The sequence below is a fragment of the Pocillopora damicornis genome, chromosome 14, assembly GCF_964200805.1.
Source record: "Pocillopora damicornis chromosome 14, jaPocDami1.2, whole genome shotgun sequence".
Classification (NCBI taxonomy): domain Eukaryota; kingdom Metazoa; phylum Cnidaria; class Anthozoa; order Scleractinia; family Pocilloporidae; genus Pocillopora; species Pocillopora damicornis.
Window position 1 is genome coordinate 15,047,145 of NC_142683.1, and position 12,405 is coordinate 15,059,549.

General features: G+C 38.5%; 2 protein-coding genes across 4 annotated transcripts; both read left to right on the plus strand.

The window, feature by feature from the left end:
* The first annotated feature begins 1,254 nt into the window (after positions 1-1,254).
* Positions 1,255-1,998, plus strand: LOC149034648 (neuropeptide F receptor-like). The gene has a single exon (XM_089194897.1). The coding sequence runs from the start codon at positions 1,255-1,257 to the stop codon at positions 1,996-1,998; it is 744 nt and encodes a 247-aa protein (XP_089051023.1).
* Positions 1,999-2,631: 633 nt separating this feature from the next.
* LOC113676859 (potassium channel, subfamily K, member 16) lies at positions 2,632-8,965 on the plus strand. 3 transcript variants are annotated; one of them, XM_027193594.2, is made up of 3 exons: positions 2,632-2,862; positions 3,922-4,305; positions 7,080-8,965. In XM_027193594.2, the coding sequence occupies exons 2-3, from the start codon at positions 3,972-3,974 to the stop codon at positions 7,841-7,843; spliced, it is 1,098 nt and encodes a 365-aa protein (XP_027049395.2). In that variant the 5' UTR covers positions 2,632-2,862; positions 3,922-3,971; the 3' UTR covers positions 7,844-8,965. The 3 variants fall into 3 exon arrangements, with proteins under 3 accessions (XP_027049395.2, XP_089049849.1, XP_027049403.2); XM_089193723.1 differs by lacking the exon at positions 2,632-2,862 and adding an exon at positions 3,188-3,561; XM_027193602.2 differs by lacking the exon at positions 2,632-2,862 and adding an exon at positions 3,370-3,508.
* Positions 8,966-12,405: the final 3,440 nt, after the last annotated feature.

Genomic DNA, 12,405 nt, shown 5'->3' on the forward strand with positions numbered 1-12,405 from the left:
GCAGAACTGTAACACAAAATCGAAGACCCAAAGATTCGATAACGAGTTCAGTTTCAACTTTCTCAGCGAAATTTAGTATTTAATTCGTGAAGTATCCGGAAATGCAATTTTAAATTGGGAACAACTCCCAGCTCTTGCCAGTGGAGAAGTTGGAACTTTCTCGATTAAAAAGCCGTTTGCTTCATTAAAGTGAAAAAGGCACTTGGCTTCCCACGCTGAATTAAATCACGTCCGCGCGCGCCCCACTAAAAATCCTGAAACTTACACTTTGCACTATCTTCGGATCAGCTTCGTTTGATTGTGAGATCTTTTCATGAAGCGTGCTTTCTCTAGCCTGCAATAGGTCTGTAAGGGGTCCAGCCGGATAAACTATTATTAGTTCCACTCCCCCGGCAAAGCTTCTCTCGACTCGTCTCAAACCTTTTTGTGGACGGAGAAGTGCGCGTCCTGCAGGGCTTATGACAATGAAGACCTGCTTTCCTCTCAAGGCCCTAACTCGGTCCATCAAAATCTCTCAAAAGAACTTTTCGTGTTTTGCTTGGTAAATTTTTTTTGGTAAATTTTATTGGCTGCCTCATCCCAGAGTCCACTCGATTTTCTAAATGGAGCCGCTACCGCCATTTTGCTTGAACCGAGAAGACCCTGGGGACAATCTTGCTTTACGAAGCCCTCGCGGTGTTCTGGGCCATTTTGAAATACTTCTTGGAACCCGAGAAGTTCACCCAAAAAGAGTTCACGCAAGTTTCAGTCGTATTAAGAAACGCAAGCCAGCGCTATTTCTTCGCGCAGCTGGTGACTGTTACGCTCTGTGGATATTCTACCAGTAGCTTTGTGACAATGTAACTTGAGCGAAATGCAGTTTATGTTCGAATTTTAAATCAAATATCAGCGTTTTCTTTTTACAGACATTTTGGAACTGTACAAGAAAATTTGTGTTCTTTCGTTGCAAACTTGTATTAAAAAAAAAACGCGATATAGTTTTGAAAAAATGCTTTAAATATTAAGGAAACTCGGTTGTTAATAGATATTCAAATATTATTTAATTTGAAAACTCTTCCGTTTTCCGTTTGAATTTTAGTTTAAAATTGGCCGATCAGCGAATGAAATCAATAATTCACAACCAGTTCAAGTGGAAAAAAGCCCTATCTTCGATTGAAGTTTACACTGAAAGTCATCAATGCGTGCGTGAAATGGTCGAAAAACCTCTGCGAATTCAAATGACAGCCCAACGGTCACCAAAAGAATGTGTCTCTAATGGGAGTGAATGAATTAAAGCTTGAAGAAGATCTATTTAAGGTAGTGTTGGAAATCGAAAAAGATAATTGTGGGCGAGTGAAATTCAAAATGAGTGATCCTTATTCAAATGAGGCCCCGGCTGACAGAGATGAGGAAATGGAAGCATTTGATATCTCTCCGATGGCTTTATCCTTCGAAGCCGCCGGGATAATAGGAGTTTGTTCGACAGTAATCATCGGTAACGGGCTTCTGTCTGTCCTAAGTTTCAGAAAACCCAGTCAGTCTTATACGGGAAATACCAGCCTTCTTTTCGTCGCTGTGACGGATATGTTTACGGCCATCATTACGATGCCGCTCATGGTTGCTTCGTTGTTGGAGTTGAAGTGGAAATATGGTGACGTGCTTTGTAAAGCAACTGGAGTTTTGACGATGCTTTTCCTCTTTACAAGCTTAATGGTACTTTGCCTTGTTTTATTACATCGTTGCTGGATTGTATTTTGTTCAAACCAAGAACTGGAGTCCATGGCAAGAAAGCAAACACTGATATTTATGGTAGTCGTTGTCCTAGCAATCGCCATTGCAAGCCTTGCATTTCTGATCAACTGGAAGAGATTTCTCTCCAATCCAACGAGACTTCTTTGTCGGCTTACAAATTCACCAAACTATATTGCGTACAGAATGTATTACTGTATCTTCTCCATGATAACACCTTTGCTGATAATTATTTTGTTGCTAAATCGAAAACCACAACCAGCCACCTGAATATAATTTGTTCTTGATTTGTTTTGAACATCCTACACGTTATCAGCATTGAACCATGAAATACATAGGTTTAAAGGAGGTTCCGCGCAAAGGACTCAGACGTCTTCTTTGTCCCATACTCGCTAGTCAAAAGCGAATGTGGTCGAGCTTAAGATTCAATACTTTCTAGGGCTTTCATAAACGTTGTCAATGAGCGGCCGTTAGAGCCCGAAAAGGGGACCTGAGGCGAAACCAAACACGCGAGCCAGCTCACATGCTAAACAGACGGCGACAGGATATCTTCCAGGCTGTGGAAGACCGCCGGTAACCGCCTATTATGGAAATCCCTTCTGTTTTCCTAATTATATTTACAGCCAAGATGCTTTAGACATTGCATGGTGGTCGTTGCAGTAATCAAAATACTTAGCTTGCTAAAGAGATTTGTGTCACCCAATTTCAGAACATCCTAAGGGTCTGTCTGTCTGAGGCTCGATTTATCGTAGGGGTATTTGAATTTTTTCTCTGTCGCACGTAAGTTACATAACGAATAAAAATACATTCATTCACATCTTTTAATGTTTGAAGAGCTTTGTTTACGATAGCGAGATCACATGTCAGACTCAAAAAGACAAACATTCAGAAATTATATCTTCCACACGTAATCAGCGCTAGCAGTGAAATTGTGCGTTGATTTTCTGACCAAGATTGTGCCCCTTTTGACGTTATTTTCCTTGTTTCGCCTTACTGTTACAACCTCGGTTGCAAGAACCTCTCTGAAAGTCAAATCCAAGATGAAGGATCCACAGTTTTCAATAATGGCAGACCACCCCATTAATTTTGAGAACCCATTAATTTGACTTTGAGATGGATCATCAAACATCTCTCGTAAGCATGAAATAATATACCTTTTCATTTACCACACATGTATTTTTTATGTTATGTGGTCTGTTCGTCGCTATAATTGATTAGAAAGAGAAATGGTCTTGTTACCATTGCCAGCACGTCACGAAGTCACCAAGGAAATATCAATTAAATACTTGTCAGTTTGTAGTTTGAGAAAAGTTCTAAAGAAGCTGTTCTTCTAAACACGAATACTCTGCTATGCTTAAAATTTTTCAACAGAAATATAACATAAATTAAATGGCGCCGGTTGCTGAGATACGAGAGAACCACTTGCGCAAACAGAAATTGCATCTCACTGATACTGGATCAGGAAACTAGATACTAGAGGGAAGGGCATGCAATTATGAAACTCAAAGCTTTTAACTCAAACATCACTGAGATTAGGCGAACAATTGTATCATAAATTGACAGGCGCCGTTACTATTGTCGATGGCGACTGAATTTTAATCAATCAAACTCAGCTTTTTACCAATTTATTTCCATAGACGGGATTAACAGAAACTCCCGTTAATCAAATGCTTTCTAAGACTATCGCTCCTCGATCTATTTTAACGTGAGATTTACGACGAAAACCGCATGTTTCGCTTTAGGTGGCGTTGTGAATTGATGTTTTACAAGCTGCTCCTGGGTAAACATGTTTAATTTTCATTTCCTACGCTTCATAATTCTTCTTTTTTCCAGGTAACGTTATCCTATCGCTGGGTTTTATCGTAAAACTTCACAGGAGAATCAATACTTTCGTGATTTGCCTCGTTAATATTACAAACTAAGCCGGCGCACTGCATGATTCTAAAGGAGCGTTTCAAAACCACAATTGATTTGATATGTTTATTTTCGATATTTTTGTTAATGTAGACATAAATTTATGCACTCCTTACTTCTTAAAGGGTATCTTGCATAAAGTTTCCCTTTTCTCCCTTAAAAGACTTCAAAACCTTTTCTTAACTTTGCAAGATGGATTTATTACTAGCAATTAAACTCGTTTTAAATGGTATGTTTCTAAAGTTATGAAATATTTATTTTATTTTTGATTAACCGCAGAGCGTATGGCGTAGCAGAATCTCTTGAACTAGGAGAGAGAGTGGTTAAAAATGCAAACAACGTTTCTACATTGTCGAGTACGAGATAACGCAATGGAGGTTTCTGACAGCTCAAAAGTGCTATGCATTCGCATGGTATTGTTTTCAATCTATGTTTTGGCTGGAGCTGCCGTTTTTCAAGCAATCGAAAGCCAGGAACAACTCCAAGAGATAAGAAGCCATCGAGACACAAGGAAAGAAATTTTGCAGAAATACAACATCACTGCAATCGATGCCGACCGATGGATGGAAACGTTTCCGTCGACTGTCCTGGGAAATGAGGGTTTTCTGGAATGGAATTTTGGAAATTCTTTCCTTTTCGCGATGGTAGTACTAACTACAATAGGTAAGATTACCGATTGTCTCATTTTATAAGGAAAATTCACACCTAACGTCAGCTTTCACACAAGTTTTCATGTCAATGACATGTTTTCACATGCACTTTTGAATTTTTAACGATTTCGACTCTCAATATCCGAGTCAATTGTACTGACCGCGATGGCGCCACTGATAGCTTTCAGTAGCTTCGTGCTAATGGGCTTCTCGCGAACCTTAAACAACATTAAAAGATTTTAATGTATTGTAACAGAGAAAATAATGCCAGCGTTAAGTAGAAAATGATAAGTATTATCGGAAACATTCCGAGTAAATCGGATGAATCAAATGGGTTAAGACAATAATCACCTTTATCCTCTCGAAAGTTTCCCCGAAGAAACTTCTGTTTAGGAAATTATTTTCCCGTGGGCACCAGCTAAACTGGAAGCCACCTCCATGATCAGTAGTCCAATCTATCAGCAGATTCGAAGATATTGGCTTTAAAAGGGCATCAAAAATTTCCGCCCAGGCGTTGGCGTTACGGGAATACTTCAAAAATTGGAACAATTTTGTCAGATGTAAATGTTAAGAAATTTTTCATAACACTCAAAAGGAGGTATTTTTTTATCTAAGTAAACGTGGTCTTTACTCTTGTAAGGTCGAGGTCGAGGTCCTTTTTGTAAACCACTTTTTAGTGAAAAAGTTTCCTCATTAAAGATTGTCATTATTATTATTTATTATTATGTAAAGAATAAGTCAACAGCATTCAGTCCACAGACATCATTTTGAAAGCTGCACCTTTTGTTTGTTCCATCAAATTTTCATTCAAAAGAATTAACACAAAACTACACAATTCGAGATTCATGCATAAGTGATTTCGATAAAAAACAAAATAAGTCTACTCAATCTTAGCTGCGTTTACTTCTCTCCTATTCAGAAAGAGCGTACCAAAGAAGGAAAAAACGCTTTCAGTTTTCTTCGTCGAATTGCCTGAGCCTGGAAATGTAACCTTTTTTTTTTTGAGGGCGATGAAAAAATTATGAGCACGGAAACATTTTATGATGAAAGTCATAATTGAACCTCAAGTTTCTTTAGAAGTGTATTATTTTATTTTCTCATGAATTTTAATCTTTATTTTATATCAATTTATGCGACTTTAAGATTCAAACTTTTTTATCATTGGTTGATTTTGAAAGCATTTACACCGATATTTTTCTTTACATTACAAGACACTCGTCTAAATCACACTTAAATTAGCTGTGCAAAAAAGGTTTTGACAGCACGAAGTCAGAGGTAATGCAAAATTAATGCCCACCATAATTGATCTCAGCAAGTTAAAAAGCAGTCTACCGTACTTAATGTAAAAGTCTGTTTGATATTCCTCGAGTCAGCACAAGGATTCTTTCAACAAACCATCTCTTCAACTGTATCCTGTCCCCGAGCTGCCCTCCTATCCGCGAAAGACTGGGGAATCGGGATGAGGGGCAGTAGGCAACCGTAGAATTTATTGCGGAAGATTTTGTTTCGAATGAATTAAAAGTCATGCCATTATTTTGAAAATGTCGTCCTTGTGTAGCAGACATTCATCAAATAAAAGAATTAATAGAAAAGTTATAGCCACCTTTAAAGCATAATAAAAAGTTCTAAGTGAATTTATTGCTCAATAGTTTCAATTTAAATTTTCACACACTAGGTTTTCACCCACAAATGTAACAATTAAAATCACACATCCAGCAGATGTTTCAACAAAAGCGGTTACCAGGCTCTCGGCGAACAGGCTCCCGTGTTTAGGTTTGGCAAAGCCGCCTAATATACCATTGGCGACCACTTATGGAGAAAAAAATTATTGAAACCCGTGACCTTACGCTTGTCAAACATAACAAACAGAACAGAACCAAAAATACCACATATCAAAGTACTACTCAATAGCTTTTATATGAATAGTCAAACTCCAGAGTTCCATTTACAGACTTAAAGGCTAGAACCACCAGGCTTAATAAACAATCAATAATCTTATCACAGTAAATGATTTGAACCAGTGGGTAACATGTAATAGTGTAGTCTGATCGTCAGTCCAGGTGAGCGTAGTCCTGAGAAGGACTGTTTATACGAACCAGACTTAGAATATTCGACTAACAACAACTTTTCACTTGACTCTGATAATGACTTCCGCTCGGGTTGTCGAAACGTCAGTCACCACTACGAGCAACGGCCCTTCTCGGGATGACACTCAACTGGATGATCAGACTACACTATCACGTGCACAATCAACGATCTTGCAGCTTAATAATTAAAACATTCATTTGAATCGATCGTCACACTTAAAGGATTGATGAATAGACTACAGCGACCGTAAAATGCTCTTTTTGTAATCTTTAAAAATAGTAACACGGAAAAGAGGATGTTACTATTTAAATGATATTACTACATCTACACGAGAGACGCTTACCAGAAAGTGATTGAGGGAGAACTTTTCACGTATTGATTTTCTCAGCATTAATTACAGTGTTAATTACCGATCATTATCTATCGCCTAGGGGCTCAGATGACTTTGGTTAAGTCGCAATAAAATTTACCTGATCCCCCCCCCCCCCATAAGGCTCTGTAAAATTCTAATGTTCCCCCCTCATTGGTAGAAAATGTGCTTTAGTACCCCCTGAAATGTTTGTTGGCGACGATTGATCCCTACTTCCCAATCCGTTACCCGTATACTATGTGATCCCCCAAAATTTTCCGACCCCCCAACCCCCCTCCCCCAGGCAATAAAAAATGACCGGCCCCTAGAGTGTTTTTTTCTTTACTTAGGCTACGGTAACATTGTACCCAAGACAGTGCAAGGTCGTCTATTTTGTGTCGTCTACGCTTTATTCGGAATCCCTGGGACGTGTTTAACTCTCAAAGCCGTCGGAGACAAGATCGCGGAAATATTCACAAGACTCGTTACAACCTTTGAGCAACGTCTTCTAAAACGACCACACCCTCGACATGTTGAGCTAAAAGTAGCGTCCATGACAATTTTTTTAACCGTAATTCTCCTGTTACCACTGATGTCTCTTATAGTGAAAGTGAGACATCAGGAATGGACTTTCATCGATAGTTTTTATTTCACGTTTATAACGCTGAGTACGATTGGATTTGGGGATCTTTTGCCGCAGTTTAACAAGGATGCCGACTACTTTCTTGTGCTCCTAGCGTTTGTGGGTCTTGCCTTCGTCTCTAGCATTTTCTGTTCAATGAACACAGTTCTTGAGCAGTATGGGGTGAGTGCGCGCGTGGTGCAGTCTTTGCGCGAGAAACGCAAAGACGAGGAAATGTCCACCGTGGACGAAGGCGCAGATTTAGACAAGAAGGATAAATCTCTGTGCGATTCAAATGGTGTCAAAGATGGCGCTGTAATGGGGAACGACAAGCATGTTCTTCAAAACGATAATACCGAGAACGAAGAAAATGGCGACTTGGAATTAAAACCGCTTTCTAATCGAAATAGTTTGATCATAGATGAGGAGGACAAAATGGCAAATCGACGAAAAAGAGGAAGTACCGTCAGTTTAGGAATATTCCAATGCTAAGTGTTTATATTACCGCAACAAAAATTGTAGGATTATACGCAATGAATTCGAAATTTTCACGTGGCGAAGCTGCAAGGTAGTTTCCTGCACGTTTTTGAATATTTTATCCACCCTGCAGAAAAAATGTTCAAACTGATGAAATACACATCTGATTAGATGAAACATTACAATGTTTCAGCCAGTTGGGCCCGATTGGCAAGGTTTCCTCAAGCAGATAGGTGCTTTTGATCATTCAATTACAGTCTTTATGAAATCTCGATATAACAATGAACCATTTTTAGTTGTGCACTTAGTTGCCAAGCTTTTGATTTGGAGTGAGGCTGAAGGTGGCCTTGTTGTGATGGAGACCAGTATCTAGTTAGCATAATAACGAGGTAATTTACATTTGAAAAGCAGCAAGGTTTGTATCTTAACAAGATCACCCTTAGCTTCGCTCCTGTTCAAAGGCTTGGCCACCAAGCACGCAGCTGTCAAATGAACTATTCAGGAAATTATTGTCTCAATTAAGGATAGGATAATTTTCGAATATTTCAATGCTAAGATAAGTTTCGAACCACTTTCGCTTCGTGATAAAAGTCGAGGAGTTACACATGGTGAAGCTCTGTTGAAACAAAAGATTTATCAAAAGCATGCAGAACAAGCTATTGCATTATTCACAAGATGGAGTCGACTCGGAGTAAAGGTATTTAAACGGAAGTCTTTATAGGGATATTAATGTTTGCTTTTGATAACAAGTATTCAATGTTTAACTCGTCTGTTTAAAAAGAAGGATCGAAAGCTTATAACTTACTGTATTTACTTCACAGCGTACGCATTGATAATTCATAGATAGAGTTAAACGAAGAAGCGCTTGTGATAAATTATGTTTTACCGATAATGTAAAATCGAAGAGGTTGTTTTTCCGAAATGTTGAGTGTTGGAATGCGCGGCCGCTAAGCTGAAAATTTGTCATAAAATGTCGACAGCCGCCGAGCAAAAAAAAACCGAAAGTATTTTGGGTTATGTCGTTTCAAGAAAAGATAACAGGAAATTCTGCGACTTTTTTTTCGCTCAGCGTATTAAAGAAAGTGTGGAGTTTACCAATCACACGAGAAAATAAAAGGAACTGCAACGGTGATTGTCCTTGGATGACTTGTATTTGCTTTGGTTTTGTTTGCTGTATAACACAAAGGAGCAAATCGCTTTCGAAGGTAATACTGGTAAACTTCAAACCATTTGCCAAACACTCAACACTCAGCAAAGATACAACAATAAAAGGTCAACGTTTTAAAGTGGGCCACTGGCCCTTTGCCACTCGATGAATACAGCCTTGACAGACTCATGTTCTATCAACGAGTGAATCTAAGTTGACGAAAAGTTGAGTGTTGGTCGATTAAAGTACGTTCCAACAAGCTAAGTTTGTCAGAAGTAAAAGTGACGTCGAAATTATCAGTAACCAGCTTGAGACGTGAATTTTTTTCTTCCTGAGTTGCGATATTCCCACGTACCGAGCAAGTCGTACATTCAGTCAATTTCAAGACTACGAATAGTCCCCCTTCCTGGCGAAGGTCGTTGCGCGCATTTGAAAAAAAAATCTACAGAATTAAATTGATGCTTGTGTGCCGTGCGTAACTCTGGGATTTAGGTGCTTTGAGTAGTTCCTCGGGGTGAACAAAAATCAATTGTTGTTTTCGTGTTTTTCGTTTTCGTTTTTTGTATTTTTGTTTTTTTTTTTACTCGTTTTTGACGGATCTCTTCCCAAAGGAAGGCGTGCTCGTATTCTAGTCAACATCAGTCGGGCAGAACCTCATAGGATGATCTAAAAAAAGGTTAACTTCGACTTTTGACCTAAACGTCGAAAACACCTTAACTTGTATCGATACATTTCGTAAATATTTATAATTCGACTTTTGAAAAGGCCGGTAATGAGTAATTATTTCTTTCTTTTCGGCGGAACGTGAAGGGTTAGCATGTGTCAGATAAAATTTATTTTTTCATTTGGTTAAATATTCCTTTATTCATTGCACTTACGCCAAACAAGAACTTAAAAATCTTATTTATTAAGTTGACCCTAGGGTTGTTTAATCTTGTTTCACTCTTTCGCGTGTGCGATTGTTACATATTTGAGTCAAGAACTTCATCATATTTTTTTCTTCCGATCAGTTATCCACAAAAATTTATCTAGAACCTCAACTTTTACGAAAAACAGAAGCGAACGTTGGATCGGAAGTTCAATTTGCAATTGAACAATTTACCTGTAGTATACGAAACACTTAAAAATTGTTTTTGCTTCGAAAAAAGGGCCTTTTAGAAGGATTTCTGAGAATTTATAATCCAGCCAATTACAACTACTTACCTTCCTGATGATATATTAAATACATTCAGAAACAGTTATCGATCTACATCGCTAAAAAAATTGTCAAATGAATTTGATAATTAATAAAAGAAAACTGCTTTTCACTGATTTTGGCATTCGTTCTGTGGCACTTGCCTCAGCGCTGACGAGACGTAGGCACAATATTTACCGTTTAACTGCAAGTATTGTAATTTTTCTGCCGACCCGTCTCTGTATTCAAACGCCGATGTTTGGTAAGTGAAGGCATCGACACTATTTTTCTGATTCAAACCTCGCATAAAATGGTTCTGAACATTAAAACAGACAAAGCAAATAAAAGTTATGTAATTCTTTTATCAAATGAGTTGATTATGCAAATTGGCCACGGTAAAGAGTTCCAACGCTGACTTTTCGAGCGTTAGCTCTTCCCCACCGACGCGGTTCCTTTAGAAAATTACCCACTTCATGAATATCAAAGAACCTGGCAAACTACGAATACGTTTACTTAAGTCTAAGAATTCGAAATAAAAAGAATTGCAATCAGATTACAGGACAACAAAAGTCGTTTGAAAACTATTTACAAACGATCATTCACTTAACAACACAAGCATCAGATCGAAGAACAGTGTCCGAAGACTTTTTTCAATCGTTCTTCTTCTTGTTTTGTTCAAACGCCTTTTCTCCTGTAGTTCCAGTAATACCACCTGCGGGCGGTGGCCTGGCCTCTTTGGGACGCCAATAAACCCAGATAATGCCGTCCTGAGCAGGATAGCCAACTGACTCTGCCCTCCTTCGCTGTACAGGCGGTATGATGCGCAGTCTTGACAGCACCTCACGCCCTTGCCTCTCCCACTCTTCTCTGGATATCAACGTTTCCGCGGTCTCGGTTGAAGTCGGAACACGATTACCACGGCTAACTGCAGTGCCCATGGCTGGTAGACTCCTTTCTGTCGAATATTTTAATCAAAAAGGACACTGTCGAAGTTGTTAATCGTTTCCCTCTGTTCAAAACGTGATTTTCAATGGGCGCGAGAACTTCAAGCAACAAAAAGGCATAAATTTGACGTAACTGTCGCCATGGTAACAAACATGTCGTCATAGCAAATCGACGTATCATAACAATGGGGATAATTATTCAAACTTACCATCTCTCTTAGCTTATTCTATTTACAATGTGGAGAATTTTTTGGGAAAATGGGCTGAAAGGTCGCTTTTTGAGATGACCTTTTCGTTGCTAGTGTTCGAAATGCGCCAAGATTTCCTTTCAATTTCTCATGGAGACGGAGATATAGCAAAACAAAATTGACGTCAATATTTAAGAAAGTCATCGTGAAAGAAAATACTTTACACGAAAGAGGAGAGTTAGGGAAGGATTTTGTATACGGAACTTGAAGAAAGAAAATACTTTAGAAGAATTTTCTTTCAAAAGGCGTGGTAAAATCCTCTTCTGGAACAAGATAAAGAGATAAGAGCATATTTCCTTGGTGCCGAGTTGATCCTATCCTGTGAGAGCTTGGGTCCGAAAATTCGTGACGATAAAGTTGATTGGCAAGGGTGTTATGACGCAACTACGATCGTTCGGTCATTCCCAGTCTACTCATCTGCCTATCAGCCTAAAACATGGAGTAGCACTGGGAAGGACTGTACTTTAATCGTTTAATCGTTACCGGGCAACCTCGATTTCAGAGCCAGATTTACTTAGACAATCGCGGCACTCTAGTCGGCCATTTTGAATTCTCGACGGAGGTTGCCTTTCGAACATAAAAGGCGATGAAATGTTCTTAAATTTCAAACGTCGGAAATAGAGCGAAGGATTCTCCTACAAATAGTTCCGATACCAAATGACAGACCGATAATTCTTGCATTATGTATTTACATCATGCATGCATGTGTGATTTATCAAGTATCACATATAATTATAACCTACTAAATAATTGTTAGGATTCGTTATGATGTTCCAGCATAACTTCTGTCTTTGAAATAACTATATAAGGTACGTTTCAATGATAATGAATGCATAGTTAGCCACAAAGATAATTTATGCACAATGAATTATTCATTCACTAATCTTCAATTACTTTTCTGCTCTGTTATTTTTCCTAGCATTGTAAAAATAATAAAAAAGCTGAGGTCATCATTCATTTTTATTATTAATTTTTTTCATTGCAATGCTGCGACAAAGTAGCCAGGTTTGCCTGTTATAGCAAGATGGAAAGCTTTCTTCGACTTTGCTGAATTTCGTATTTTG

What these genes read in the sequence shown, in the direction of transcription:
- LOC149034648 (XM_089194897.1), top strand. Translation starts at nt 1,255, where the DNA reads ATGGGAGTGAATGAATTAAAGCTTGAAGAAGATCTATTTAAGGTAGTG.
- LOC113676859 (XM_027193594.2), top strand. Translation starts at nt 3,972, where the DNA reads ATGCAAACAACGTTTCTACATTGTCGAGTACGAGATAACGCAATGGAG. An exon ending in GGTAGTACTAACTACAATAG is followed by an intron (nt 4,306 to 7,079) that starts GTAAGATTACCG and finishes TTCTTTACTTAG; the next exon opens with GCTACGGTAACATTGTACCC.